The 15,349-nt window shown below is 47.2% G+C and overlaps 1 protein-coding gene across 5 annotated transcripts in view; it reads right to left on the reverse strand.

Annotated features, from left to right (window-relative positions):
- Positions 1 to 15,349, reverse strand: part of DENND1A (DENN domain containing 1A) — a 268,662-nt gene that overhangs the window by 9,458 nt on the left and 243,855 nt on the right. For 3 of the 5 annotated variants that reach the window (XM_082208834.1, XM_082208832.1, XM_082208836.1), the window contains 2 exons: positions 13,812 to 13,868; positions 5,194 to 5,282 (listed from right to left, as the gene is read on the reverse strand). In XM_082208834.1, coding sequence (XP_082064960.1) covers positions 5,194 to 5,282; positions 13,812 to 13,868 — 146 coding nt within the window. The remainder of the gene's footprint in view (positions 1 to 5,193; positions 5,283 to 13,811; positions 13,869 to 15,349) is intronic. The other 2 variants (XM_082208835.1, XM_082208833.1) reach the window with 1 other exon arrangement.

The raw sequence follows: 15,349 nt of genomic DNA on the forward strand, positions 1-15,349 counted from the left end.
CCACGGAGCAGCCACTGGTAGCCTTCTCCATAAAATCTGTCTAATCTTTAAAAGTCATCCAAATTGGGGGCTGTCACTGCCTCCTGCAGTTTTGACTATGTGCCGCACAAAGAAATACTTTTTCCTCTGCCCTGAATCTTCCAACATTCAGCTTCATCAGAAGTCCCTGAGTTCTAGCGTTAGTTGTTTTAAATTATTTATGAATGTTGTTTTTAGCTCTTGGGTGAATTCTCCCTTAGGACTGGACTAGAACATCATTCAAGAAGGATATCTTCTTTCTAGTCATCAGGTAACCAGGGGCTGAAACTGCAAGACCTGGAGAAGCACTGAACTTCTGAATGGAGAAGTGCTGGACCACACTCACCACCCTGGAAAACCTCCCCACCTTTCCTTTCTCTTAATTCAGCACGTATAGCTAAGCATGCCTGGACTTAATTCCTCCCTCTACTAGTTCTGAAGGCAGTATGAAGAAACAGCGAAATCAAAAGGTTCTGCTTTTCAGGCTATATTTTGGCTCAGCCATACCCAAAGAACCGTGGAGGGACAAAATATATACCCCCCTTCCCGGTGAAAGAGCACCCACTCATGATGAAGCTTACATGATTCTTGAAGGCTGGGGAGGAGTCAGATGGAGGGCCAATATATTTCGCATGACCCAAAAAATTATCAAAGACATGAACAGAGAACCAGAAAGCCATCCCACCAAAATAGTTTGACTACCCAAGAAACAGCCACCGCTGCTGAAAGGCTGCCTCTTATGACAAAGTGGATGCCATCAGCAACCTGCTTTAAATTTCAGCACCAGGGTGGGATTTTGGTTGAAGAGGGGAAGGGACGAGTGCTTGAAAATGTCCAAGTGTAAATTTTTCATTAGCTTGCGGCAGCTGAATCCGGCGTGAGCCTCTTCCCTCATTAACCCAATTCGGCTTCTCTCTCCTGCCGACTGCCACCTACCACTCGCTCGCATTTCACACACAAAGAGCTGTCTCTGGAAAGGCGGTCGCAGCAAGCCGGCTCTGAGGCGAGCGAGCGGCAGTGGGAACTTTGCAGGGGTGGGGGGAGGCAAGGGACCTGTCCGTCACAGCACCAGCCCTCAGCTCTCTACACGACTGCTGGGGCTCCTGCCTCCCTAATCTTTTCACCAAGTTCCCATGCAGATGGCTTGCTGATCTCCTTCTAATGTTTAGTTTAACATGTCTCCGGTTAGCGCCAGCATATGACAGTGCTGACAGCCGTGGCTGTTCCTTTTTAAATATCATGTCAGGATCACGGCGCAATAAAGCCGAAGACGCGCTCCACGGCGCTGCCTACCATTAGGAGAGTTGCTGCTTCGGTTTTAATGAGGACAATCTGCATTTCGGGGGCTTTCCCTCCCCCCCACCAATGTGTCAGGATGCCTGGACAAATCAGCAGCACATCACGTTGGCCAAAAACCAAGTGCTGACAAATGTAGATATTTCAAATTTAATTGACACCTAAACGTACTTAAGACAGATAAAGGAAAGGAAACAAAAGGGGGGGGGAATTGAGGGGGGAAGTGGCTGAGCCATGGGGACGGGCATCACATGGCAGGAACCCTGTCGCCAGGTTGAGATGGGGAAGAAGACAGGCTTCATTCGGAGTGTGGAGCTTTTAGGCTTGGGACAAAAGGCAGGCTCTGGAAAGCCTTGGCCGGTTCTGTTTCAAAAGCCTCTTGTTTCAAAGAGCACAAGCCAGGGCAAAGGTCTGTTTGGACACAGCAGTCTCTGCTCCCTAAGGGCATGGGTGCTGGTGCAGGAGCACAGTGGGGTGGCATGTGTTGGCAACACCCAGGGCCAGGCAAGGATTGTGCTCCCCAGTGTCACTGTAGGTGCTGCCCAGCAGGCAACAGGCGCACTTTGCTCACTGCCTCCCCCCCGGGATGGCTGCTCCTCTTGGAGTTCGCTTGCCAGTCACCAAATAGGCACTCTTAGTTCAGCAAGCTACCGCTTGGGGTGGCCGGCACTCCTTGGTGGGCTTGGCAGTGTCCTAGCAGGGCGGGAGCCACAGCTGCCCCAGCTCTTGGAAGAGGGCTGTTGGTTCTCTTCTCTGCACTCCCGATGCAGGACATGCTGGGAAGGAGACCCCAGGAAGGACCAGCGCAGGTTGGGAAAGTCCGGGCTACAGCCAGCAGGAGTTCTGCTCAGGGACAGGCGTCGCTTGGCTGGCCACCAGGAGAAGGAGGCACCGTTGGAGCCCAACGGGCAGGCAGTTCAGGCCAAAGTGAGAGAGCAGGTGCAGAGAAGAAGAGGTGGCTCCTAAGCAGATGGCTCAAGCAAGTGAACAAAACCACATGCTAGGGGGGAAAGCACTCTGCCCTTCAGAAATCAGTAGCTGATCCCTCTGAGGGGTGGAGAACACTGATCCTCACATAGGCAAGGGGGAGGTTCAAGTCATGCAAAACTCATCCCGAGGAAACATGACAGAGAACCCTTTCCCCTTAAATAATCTTGTGCAAAAGAAGAGCTTATTGTGGCCCCAGAATAACATTCTTTCCTATTCCCAACACGGCTAATTGTACTGAAAAGTCCTTTGGGACTGAGAAATATTATTAATTCAATTTATTATTTGCTTGCTATGCAAAAGAGTCTCTTACAAAATTGTAAGCACATAATGCATAACATAAAACTGGGAAGGGGGCAGAAACAAATGGGAGCAGTAGTTATGCTACTAATAACCTGTGGTGTGAGCACTGCTGAGCTCCTGCTGCTTTCTGGGTGGCTGGGCACTGCAGCCATTGCCCTCTGGCAAAAGCACACAACAGTCAAAGCACAGTTAAGCACCACCGTTTGGAGGAACCTTTTCTGCCACCTTCTGCCAGTGTCCAGCAAAGAATCAGCAAGAAGAGGAAGGTCTTCCTGGGCACTGAAGACTCTTCCAGTGTTTAAAGGGAAGCTAAACTAGCTGGAGTGACCAGCAGCGCTGACCTGACCTCTGTGGTGCTTTGCCAGTTCTGAACCGTTGGGCTCAAGAGCTGCCTGGGGAGAAGGGCTGTGAAGGGACTTCAGGAGGCACAGTGAAGGAATCTGCCCTTTGTCATCAGGAGGAATGCAAGTGTATTCCCCATGACTCAGTAGAGGAGAATGGGGAAAACCGCTTCCATCAGGGCTAGTCCTTCCCACCTCCCCTTTGAAGAAAAAGTTGGGGAAAGAGTGGAGAAAGGGAGAGAAATAGGGATTCACGAGCTGCAACTCACAAACACATCTAAAACCTGGCCATGATCTGCCCCCAATTAGGGAATAGGCCTCTAATGTTGATGCTCCTGGGACTTGCAGCTTTTGAATGCTTTTAAGAATTACTTCATGTATGTACTAATTTTGTTGGGTGTGTGTTGTTTTTGCTTTAATGAACTGCCCTGAGTGGTTTTTAAGATGTAAGACTAGATATTACAAAAAATAATAATAAGGAAAATAGACCTTAAGGGAGATGATCCCACCCTAGTCCCCCCCGGGGGGAGAGCAGCGTTTTCTCCTGATGGCTCCCCTGAGAAGGCCCCCGTCACCAGGAAGGGGGCCGTGGGGAGGGCACTTTGTTTGCCACACGACTCCCTCAGGGCTGCCTTGTTTGCTTTAACACCAAGTGGCTGGTGGCAGCCTTCTGCTTTCACAGGCGGAGGTGGTGGAGAAGCAGCAGCAGTGAGGAGAGCCCCCAGGAAGCCCGCACAGCACTTGAGGCAAGGAAATTGCAAGCACACTTACATGGCGCTTCCACTAGATTTACAAGCAGCAAAGGGGTAGACAGGCTGATTTACAACAGTGAGATTTTGGGAACTGCTTGGGCCTTGGTGCTGAAACATTTACACCTTCAGTGTGGGCACAGCCCATTAACATTGCCACAAACTCCCCGTGATAATTTATCCACCCATTTCTCAGGACTCTCTTGAGAATCAGACGCTAAATACATTTACAGGTGAAACTCGAAAAATTAGAATATCGTGGAAAAGTTCCTTTCTTTCACTAATTCAACTTTAAAGGTGAAACTAATATATGAGATAGACTCACAACATGCAAAGCAAGATATGTCAAGCCTTGATTTGTTATCATTGCGATGATCATGGTGTAGAGCTGATGAAAACCCCAAATTAACAATCTCAGAAAATGAGAATATTCAAGGAAATCAGCGAAACAAGGATTGCAAATGGAGCAAGATTGGACCTCTGAGAAGCGGAAGCAGATCTCGCTTTGCATGTCATGAGTTGATCTCATATATGAGTTTCACCTTTGAAGTTGAATTACTGAAATAAATGAACTTTTCCACGATATTCTAAATTTTCGAGTTTCACCTGTAATAGCAACAGGCAAACGGATGACATTAAATATCTGAGTGTCATAGGATTTACCCTCAGGATGTTCAATTGGGATAAACAGACTCTTCTCTGGAGCCCATTTTCTGACAAGTGATGGTGGAAGGGAAGGTGAAACACGCCAGTCTTCCTTGTGCCTATATTTATCTAAAAGCCTTAATTCTCTCTGATGCTTTTGCATAACTCAAAAGGGAAAAATAAGTAATCAGATACAAAGAGCGCATAAGAAAAAGAATCCAGCGCATTCAAATTTTGTTATATTTAAATGGTTCATCTCTAGGAAATTCTGCCTTTCCTTGGTGGAAAGCAATTTCCTTAACTGTTTCTAAAACACAATTAGCTCCTCCTTCGGCTTCTGATTGTACAAGGTGATGGCAGTGAAGGGAAGCCACAGGGATCACTGGGTTTTGCTCCATGATTTGCAAAACACACTTTTAACAAAGATTCCCAAGCAAAGCTGCTTTGTGCAGCTGTTCGCGTTTCATACCTTGAACAAATCCAGCCATCCTTAATGACTGTGGGTCCTTGGCCCTCTTCCACAAGAGGGCGATCACGTTCCACTGACGGGAGGCTCCTGCCCAGGTTCAAAGGCAGGTGACTGTTTTCCACTGAACAATCGAAAATTCCTCCTCCTCCCACCCATCCTGGGCCCAAAGACCCTCAGCAAAGTTAAGCTGCTTGCCTCTTCGCAGAAATCAAGCATATTTCTTAGAACTTCAGAGGCTTTAGCACTAGGCTGACGTTTGCAGAATGTTCTTAACTTTATTGCACTAGTGGCAGAAATGGAAGGATAGGAGGAATATATCCCCCCACGACAACCGCTCCCCCCCCCCCACTTCAGACAAGAGGAATGCAGAGGCACAGCTACTCACTGGTCTGGGCTGGAGACGGAAGTCCTCTGGCCATCAGTGGGAACGTTGCTTTTGGGCCTTCTGGCCACCTGGGGTCTGGGGGGGCGAACCTATGTGACAGGAGAGTGGAGACATTTTCAGCAGTTCTAGCAAGCTACACAAATTCATACGGAACCTACAAAAATCAATACCTTCCTTTTCCACATGGATCCCATTGCCTGTAAACGACAACGACACCCTTTGCTAAATGCCCTGCGTACAATTTCATCAGCAAGACGTCCAACCCTGGAAGATCAGAAGATGGTGGGTGGACACAATAACCAAACAAAGGAGGCTTTTTTTTTTTTTTTTGAGGGACACAAGTAGCCAGCACACCTGTGTCCTGGAGGAAGACACACGTCAAGGAGGGGGCACTTGGTTTGCTGTGGGCATCAGAAGAAGAAGAAGAAGAGTTTGGATTTGATATCCCGCCTTTCACTCCCTTTCAGGAGTCTCAAAGCGGCTAACGTTCTCCTTTCCCTTCCTCCCCCACAACAAACACTCTGTGAGGTGAGTGGGGCTGAGAGACTTCAGAGAAGTGGGACTGGCCCAGGGTCACCCAGCAGCTGCATGTGGAGGAGCGGGGAAGCGAACCCGGTTCCCCAGATTACGAGTCCACCGCTCTTAACCACTACACCACACTGACTCTCAGGCAGGGAGAGAAAAAGCAGCAGGTGGCTTTGTGAAATTCGGGGCATGAACTCCCAAAGTGAAACTTCAGGACCCACGTGGAAGTCAGAGTTGGAAAGAAGCACTTCAAATTCCTAAATGCCAGAATCTATTTCTAGGAGCTCCCTTTGAAAGGGGCTAGGTGCGAGGCCTGTGCAAGAAGGGGGGAAGGGCAACACTCTTCACCACCCAGGGACTTATCCAGCCTGGTGCACAGTAACGGAGAACTCCAGAGTCCGGCACCAAACTGTCTGCAATAAATCCACACCCCAATCCTAAGCCCTTTTATATGTTTACTAGTATTGTTTACTTACAATCATGTAAACCAGCTTAGAACCACAGCCTTAGTTTCACTATAAAATAAAATAAAAATTTGAGCATCCATACAATAATGGCTTCTGAGGGAAGTGCCTCTGAGTGGAGAGCACAGACTGTCCTATTAATGGATGAGGTGCTTTGGGTGTCTTTCACTGGTTTTAATGGAGTGTGTTGCCAGGAGCACAGATTCCATTCATTCCAGGAAAGCACCACACTCTCCTGTAGTTAAGCTAAGAGCGTAACATGAAAGGGAGAACATTGGAAGAGCCTTCTGGATGAGGTCTATCTGGTCCAGCCTCCTGGTCTCCCAGGGGCCAGCCACATGCCCAGTGGGAAGTCCACAAGCAAGACATGGCAACAAGAGCACTCTCCACACTTGCGATTCCCAGCCCCTGGCAGCCATAGGTTTGCTGCCTCCAACAGTGGAGACAGAACAGTGAACTGACGAATGTGAAACTTATCTCCCAGGCAGGCTGTCAAAAGCAACATCAACACTGCAACATACTCACTTCGCTTAGTACCTCACAAACAGAGAGGCCAGGAATGAGCCTTCAATGGGCGGAGGTCTCACCATGCATACAGCTTGCACAAGATAGGCTCTTAAGCAAAGAGGGAGCAGAACTGTACTCTGCACATCACTGGCTACAAATGTGGGTCTTGGCCATTTCTAAGAGTCTCCAAGGGAAGCCCCCAGCCTACTTAACCTCACTTTAAGCAGCTAGCCCTAACCATGATTTAGTTCATTATTTATATGCCGCCCATCTGACAGGGTGGCCCCAGGCACTTTGGGAGGCTTACAGCATAAACAAAAACATAGTAAAGCACCATACATTAAAAACTTCCCTAAACAGGGCTGCCTTCAGATGTCTTCCAGTAGCACCTTAAAGACCAACAGAGCTGTTGGTCTTTAAGGTGCTACTGGAAGGAATTTTTTTATTTTGACTATGGCAGACCAACACGGCTACCTATCTGTAACTGTATTCAGATGTCTTCTAAAAGTTGTTTATTTCCTTGACATCTGGTGGGAGGGTGTTCCACAGGGCGGGTGCCACCACCGAGAAGGCCCTCTGCCTTGTTCCCTGTAGCTTTGCTTCTCACAGGGAGGGAACCACCAGAAGGCCCTTGGCCCTGGACCTCAGTGTCCAGGCAGAATGATGCGGGTGGAGACGCTCCTTCAGGTATACTGGGCCGAGGCCGTTTAGGGCAACTTGGATGTTGTCCTTCGACTGGCAGGTGAAGAGATGTTCTTGGGCCAACAGGCTTTCGGGAACTGACTGTTTTCAATGAAAGGGCTGGTGCCATGCTGTTTTTATTTTAACTATTTGTAACTTTTAAACATATTTTATATATTTATATAGGTTTAATTCTATCAATGCTTCATTGTTTTTTAATGATTTTTCCGCCTAAGTTTTTAACGTCACAGGAAGGCTTTCTTATGAATGTACCTTAAAAGAAAGGGCTTCCCACGGCCAAAACTGGCCTAAGTCAATCTTTTCTTCTTCTTCTTTTTTACTGATTTATTATGCAAATAAAGACAAAGAAAAGAAAAGAAAAAGAAAAGAAAAAGAAAAGAAAAGCACGCACGCACATACCCACCCACCCTACATACATACAGACAAAAACAAAACAGGTACAAAAATAAATAAGCAACGAAAATGGCACAAACTCAAAGAATATAAACAGTAAAGTAAACAGTAAAGTAAATAACTAAGAAAGACACCCCAGGGAGCTGTTTCTCTGCTGAGGTGCTGGCTTTTCTGGGATGGGTTCCATTTGCTTATTTTTTGGTTTTGGTTTTGACTTCCGTCAATCATAGAATCATAGAATCACTCAGCAGCGCATTTCCTGTGGCTAAGACAGTTTGTCTGTATTTCATTATATTCCTCATCTTGGTATGAGGAGTCATATTCTCACTTACTGGTTTATTCTAAACACAGCCAAATCCTGGTTGTTGAACCTTGATTCGATAAATAAGTATTTAGGCATTCTCATTCCTTCTGGATAGTTTTTTTAGTCTTATTCCTTAAGGCTTCGGTTAGCTTAGCAAGTTCCAAGTACTCACTTAACTTTTGTAGCCATTCTTCTTTAGATGGTATATAATTACACTTCCAATTTTTGGCTATTAATACCATAGCATAGAAAAATGGTCTTATTTTTTCTTCTGGAATTCTTCTATTTATTATCCCAAGAAGGAATGTTTATGGCTTTTTATGAAATGTAACTTTTAATAGTTTTTCATTTCATCGTAGATTGTGTCCCAGAATTTTTTGATTTCTGGGCATGACCACCACATATGAAAAAGGGTTCCCAGTTGCGATTTGCATGTCCAACACTTATTGTTGTGGTTTTCATTATTTTTAGATAATTTGACAGGAGTAAGATACCACCTATACTGCATTTTCATCCAATTTTCTCTTATTTGGTAGCATGCTGTAAATTTTTGGTTTTTCTTCCATACCTTCTTCCACATCTCTAGCTCTGTCGGGTGTCCTACACCCTATTCCCACTTATTCATTACATCTTTTATCTCTTTATCCTTTAAATCCCAATTCAAAAGCAACCTGTACATTTTGGATAGGGTTTTCTTATTATTTTGCAGCAAATCTTTCTCTAAAATAGAGGGTTTATTCTCAAAGCCATTCAGTTTTTTATCTCTTTCAAAAACAGCATTAAGCTGGTGATGTTCTAGCCATGTTATACCTATTTTCTTTAGCTCTTAATAATTTTTTTAATTTAGGGCAATTATTTAATTCTGTTACTAGATCTTTATAGGTTGGCCAATTATCACTCATATTTTTCTTGTGGATTGTTATTGCTTCAGTCGGCGATAACCACCATGGAGTTCTTGGTTCTAATATTAATTTCTATTTCTCCCAGGTGGCATATAAACTTCTCCTCACTATATGGTTAAGGAACCCTCTATGTGATCTTACTCTATCACAGCCCAGGTATCCATGCAATCCAAAAATATTGTCCCCAAAATATATTTCCTTCTTCTGTTTTTAATGACTTGTATACCAGCCTCCATCTGAAGACCACAGGGTGGCTCACAACATAAAAATACAAAATGAGAACACAATCACAAGGCTTTTTGTAAAAGAAACAGCATTTTTGTGCTTTCCAGGGTTTTTGTCTGCAGAATAAATATTGTTTGTCTGTTTATTTATTTATCTTTAACAATTTATATATCACTTAATCACAAATATCTCTAGGCAGTGTACAAAAAATTCAAAAAAGTGAAAATAAAAATAAATTAAAATTATAAAATCAGAATTCAGTAAAAATGCCTGCTGGAATAATAATAATAATAAAGTAACTGGGAAGTTCAGCAGGGAGGGGGCCTGCCTGACCTCAGCTGAAAGGGTGTTCCATGCAGCAGAATGCTCGGCTCCTGGTGGATACGGCGCATCTGAGCCACAGAACAGTGATCTTCCCAAAGACCTTGGTGATTGGGCAGGGACAGAAAGGACCAGGTGGCTCCTGAGAAACCCATCCCACGTCTGTTAAGGGTCTTGTAAACGGACACAAGAACCTTGAAACAGGTCTGGCAGGGCACGGGCAACCAGCGTATGCTTTTGAGCACCCCCGTTACGTGCTGGGGATAGTCTGTCCCCATAAATAATCTAGCCGCAGACCAAGCCCAAGGCTGGCCCCCACAGAGTGGGCATTGCAACCCTCAAGCCCTGAGGTCACCATTGCATTAATCAATGTGAGCAAGCTATCCCAGCCCAAGAATGGCTGCAGTTGGCATACCAGCTCCAGCTGGCAAAAAAGCACTTTAAGTGGTTAGAGGTGCCTTTTGCCAGCTGGGCTACTTGAGCCTCCTGTGACAAAGATGGATCCAGGAGAAGCCCAAGCTGCGGACCTGTTTTCTCATAGGGAGTGTAACCCCTTCCAGAGAAGTCCACAATGGAATAGGCTTTGGGGGACAAGCAAAGTGCTGGTTTATGAAAGACAAAAAGTGGGTTCTCTCTCTTTCTCTCTCTCTGCTATGGCGAGGGACTCAGTGCCAGATGCTTCTGACCAAAGGAGTCGTGGCTGACCTGCCCTCCCTGAAGCCCTGGTCTGCACAGCGGGAAATGGCCCCTGCCAGCAGGCAGCTCAGCATGGACTCAGCATTTTGCATTTGAAATTTGCTATCAAAGCAATGGCATGAGGGCAGCAGCGCTGGGGAAGCAGGGAGGACCCCCGAGAGGTCCTGAATGCCACTGCCCCATGGGAAGGAAGGAGGACCAGATGCCAGAGGCCTCAGAGAGTAGCCTGCACACAAGGCTGATTCTCGCTCTGCAATCAAGGCGGCTTAAGGCGGCGAATTCATGGCAGGAATAGAAGGATTAAGTTTGCGGCAACTTCGAGTGAACTTGCAAGGCGGAGAAACATGGGGGAAAAGAACAACAGAGCTAATTAGAGGAGCTGAGCTGTCAGAGCGCGGCTGCATGGCTGAGCGCCAGCAAACAAAAGGAATGGCTTGGCAATCAGCAGGATCGATGGAGGAGACTGCTTCATTAGGGATGATAAAACACAGAGAGAAGGAAAGGCAAGAGAGAGAGAAAGAAGGAGCAAGGGGGGGGGGGAGAAAGAGGGAGAGGGAAAACTGTTTAATTAAGCCTAAAGCTGGCTTGTCACTGTGCGGCGAACACTTTCACCTTAGGGGCAGCCCTCTCGGGGTGGGGAACGCAGCCCGTTCTTGCCAGCAAAGGCAGCTCCCCAGCGCCAGGGGAGGGATGCTAAAGAGGATTGTGTTGGATCCTGAGAGGACTATTATGGGGGAGAGGGGTTGGGAGAAGGGCCAAATCACAGCAGGATTTCAGACGCTACCAAAGAACAGGGTTAAATGCGCACTGAGTGCAAAAGTGCCATGCGCCTGTGCAACAATGTGGAGGGCAAAGGCCAATCATGTGAGGGCTGAATGGGCAGTTTACAGGAATTTCTGCCTACCTGGGGACATCACCTGACCTTTATGATGGCACATGAGGAATCTGCCTTCCTTGGGCAACACACACACACACACGTACGTTCTTAGGGAAAGAGTACTGGGGGCGTAAAATGGATCAGGGTTCTGGAACCAGGTTTTTATTCTAAGAGCTGCTGCAGGGAAGAAAGAAGAGGAAGGTGTGGTTTGTTGGTCAGCCCTTAGAAACTGAAGGTTGAGGTATTCTGAGGCAGCCAACCGCGGGCTTCCCTCATGATGTTTTGGACTAATAACTCCTATCTGCCCCAGCCACCAAAGCCATAATGCAGACGTCACTTCCTGAACCCAGCTGCCATGAAGTGCTCCAAGCAACAAAGAATCTGGATAGGAGCGTTGCAGGGTGGATGAGAAGAAGCACACAGCACTAGGTTTGTCCTCCATAGTGCCGCAAATGGGATCTGGCCACTGCCACAGCTCGAGTAGATTACTGCAACATGCTCTGTGCATTTGGAAACTTCAGCTGGTGCAGAACGAAGCTTTCCTACCAGTCCAGTTCACAGTGCTGGCATTGAGCTTGAAAGCCTAACACCAACAGTGGGGGACATGTGGCCCTCCAAATGGCATTGGACTCCAATTCTCATCAGCCCCAGCCATGGTCAGCAGTCAGGGATAATGGGTAGTGTTGGAAGACAATATCTGGAAGACCACAGGCTGGCAAGCCTGGGTATAGAAACATATGATTTATTCAAAGGGAGGGATCCCTGACACATTTCTAGCAAATGATCTTCACCGGGGAGAATGTGACTTTTTAAAACACATGCACGGAAATGGAGAGACTTTGCAGATTGTTTTCAAAGCAGATGCCACTGTGAGCTTGGGCCTGAGATCCTGGGACTACTTTCTAAATGACTTGGTTTTTGCAGAGAGGAGTCCTGTGAGTAGCAACATGACTGCATGAAACCATCTGTGAAGCTCCCAAGAATGACTTGGGAGCATCAACAGTTTTCCTCCAAGTTGGTTCTGTGTAACCAAACTCCCCCAGGTTGTGAGAAATTGGAATGCTGTGCAGGGATGTCCCTCCCGACATGTCCTGCAATAAAGCTTCCCATCTAGGAACAACCAACTATTATGGCACCTTCTGCGGTTAACTCCCAACCCTCTAATCCACCATGTTTGGCACACAGATGGGTGACAATATCTCAGAGGACAACTAAGGCATTGCAGCTGAGAGATCAAACACCTTTGGCAAAATGGGCTTTGATGTCAAGACCAGCCAGCTTGGAGCAGTATTTTGTCTTTGTAGACTCTTGCTGCAAGGGCCTGCTGGGAGGAGAGCAAGGGGGACATGACCCAAAGCTTTTAGCTATAGGGTGATAAAACACACAGAGAAAGTCTATTTCCTAGGCAATGAATCTCAACAAATCCTCAAGGGTCTCCAGCATCAAGGGCTCTGAACAACAGAGGCAGAAGCAATCAGCACCACCTTTGACACATGTAGGAAGGGAAATTATCAATGCATAAATCCATAACAATGACGTGCCGAGCTGAACACCCACTGCAAAGACATGCACGACCGGAACTAAACTCAGAAAACATGCACTGGAAGTTTAGAGCAAATGGCACGCCCGACCTGGCTGCCAACCAACAGAAGCAGGAATCTGAAGCAGCAGCAGCAGCAGCAGCAGCAGCAGCAAAATTCCCTTATTCAGTTTTAGCAAGACAGTTTGGAAACTTGCCCTTGGTTTCTTTGATCTCACTTTCATGGAAGAAATCGGATTAAAGAAAACAGGGTTCTCTGGTAAAATGAGGGTTGCCAGGACAAAAATCCCAAGACTGCAAGGAGAGCAGCCTAAATGACACCAACTGTGGCGCAGGGATTTTGGGGTGGGCAGTCAAGGCGCGTTTTTCACAGCAGGAGCAATGGCGTCATCTGCTGGAATGGCGTTTGTCAGGGCCAGGGGGCCTGGGGGGCAGATCTTGCCCAACACAGGATCCTTTTTAGCTTACTGAACTTCACTGCTGACCAGGGATGTGGTCTCACCAAACCCAAGTGCAACATGCTAACCCCTCTTCCACACAAGGCACCAACCTCCTTCTTTGGGCAAGGAGGAAGAGTCCTAGAATCAATGCCACATCTTCGCAGGTATCTGGCAATGAGGACATGTGAAGGAGAATGAAATGCTGCTAAAAGGGGACCAGCATTTCCTTAATGTAGATCCTGTACCGCATGACAGGACACTGCAAGGTCCTCTGCTTGAAAAGCTACTTGTTTCCAGTTATATGCTGATTACTGAAAGGAAAAATTAACCTGATCTTCATTTAGCAAGTCTACATTTCTGTGATTCTATGACTGCTTTTGTTTTCTTCCAGAACACATGGAGGGCACAGATCCAGAGTGCAGAGGATGTTTGCAAACCTAGGGTCGAAATTTAGAGGCCGGTGCAAGTCTTCAAAAGCTCACTAGCTAAAACTGCATGCGGAGCCTAGAGGACTGAAAGTGAGAGAAAGGTGTCACAAGAGCAGCAGAGACCCTGCTGAAGACAAGCAGAGCTAAAGGAAGACCTTTAGACCTAAGTCTACCAACGAAAGGGCAGCGGTTCCCTTTTGGGCTTGGCAAGGCCCACCAAGCAGGATTTAGTAAGACGATGGAGAGCGCAGGGTTAAAGGTGGCAGCAGAGAGGAAGAACGGCCAGCTACTCACGGGCCTGGAGGAGCGGTGGATCTTGGGAGGAGGTGGTCTTGCTGGTCGGGTGCTTAGCTGTGGCATCAAAGCGGAAACTTCAGTCATCAGCAAATACAATGCACACTGGACATTGCTGCATGCTAAATACGCAGTTCCTTAAGGCCTCTTTGAGATGCACCCCCAAGCTTTTTGCAGCTGACAGGTCTAACACCACTACAGGGCAGGTAAATGGGGTGGGGAACCATCTCTAGTCCATTTCAGGTGCCCTTTTGGGGGATTAGACAAAGTCACGGAGGCAGTGGCAGTGGTCTATCAATGGATACTGGATGTGACTCCTCAATGGAACATCCTTGCTCAGAGGCAGTCTACCTGAATACCAGCTGTTTGGAGGGGTGAGGAGAGAGGCATCAGGGGAAGGCTGTTGCCCTTCTGCCCTGCTTGTTTCTCAGAGGAGGCATCCAGCTGGACACTGGAGGAAGCAGGGCACTAGACTGGACTGGCCCAGTAGAGCTGCTCTTACATTCTGGGAAAACCATGGATTATATTATATCTTTTAAGATTTATAACACACACACAGGCCAAAATACAGCGCTGCAGCCACTGTGAACATCATTTAGAAGGGTGGTGCTTTTGCAACCCTTGAAATGTGGAGAATTTGGCTGTGTCTTTATTACGACCTTGCCCAACCTGGTGCCATCCAGCTTTGTTTAGCTACAACTTCCATCAGCCCCAATTGCAGTCCAAAACAGCTGGAGGGCACCACGTTGGGGAAGCCAGCTCTATAAAGGAGCAGAAAAACTAAAACCTTCATTGCACCCCTGTGCTCTGCTCCATGCAGGGGTCTGTAGAACCGTTAGCAAAACCAAAAACGCTGTACTCCAAGGAAAGCTGATGAGATTTTCTCTCCCCCCCCCCCCGTCATGAGAAAATGCAAAGAGCTGCTCACGACAGCCCCTGGGGAATCCTGCAGTGCCCAGACACTCTCCAGCCTCTATGAAAAGTTAAGGGCTAGAAGCTTGCTTTTTTAAATTACGAAAGAAGACTAGAGATCCTCTGGGCATGGACTGTGATACAGTGGTGCCTCGCAAGACGAAAAGAATCTGTTCTGTGATTCTCTTCGTCTAGCGGTTTTTTTGTCTTGCGAAGCAAGCCCATTGACGGCTTATCGGCTTATCGGATCAGCTGATAAGCGGCTTAGCGGCTTAGAAAAAGGGGGGGGAAGGGGAAAAAACCCGCAGGAACTCGCAAGACATTGTCGTCTTGCGAAGCAAGCCCATAGGAGATTCGTTTTGCGAAGCACCTCCAAAACGGAAAACTCTTTCGTCTAGCGAGTTTTCCGTCTTGCGAGGCATTCGTCTTGCGGGGCACCACTGTACTCAGCACCAAACTCCCATTTGCACGATGCAACTGTATGGGATATTTCCCTCTCCTGCCCACACGTAGGACTGGCCACAGGGGATGCATCTCATTCTCCCCGCATTTGAGACATTCCAGTAACGGCCACTGCTGGAATGGAGGTGGCCTGTGAGGCCCTCGTTTTTCTGGCAAGACAAGTA

This window comes from Podarcis vaucheri (genome assembly GCF_965113315.1).
Source record: "Podarcis vaucheri genome assembly, chromosome: Z".
Classification (NCBI taxonomy): Eukaryota; Metazoa; Chordata; class Lepidosauria; order Squamata; family Lacertidae; genus Podarcis; species Podarcis vaucheri.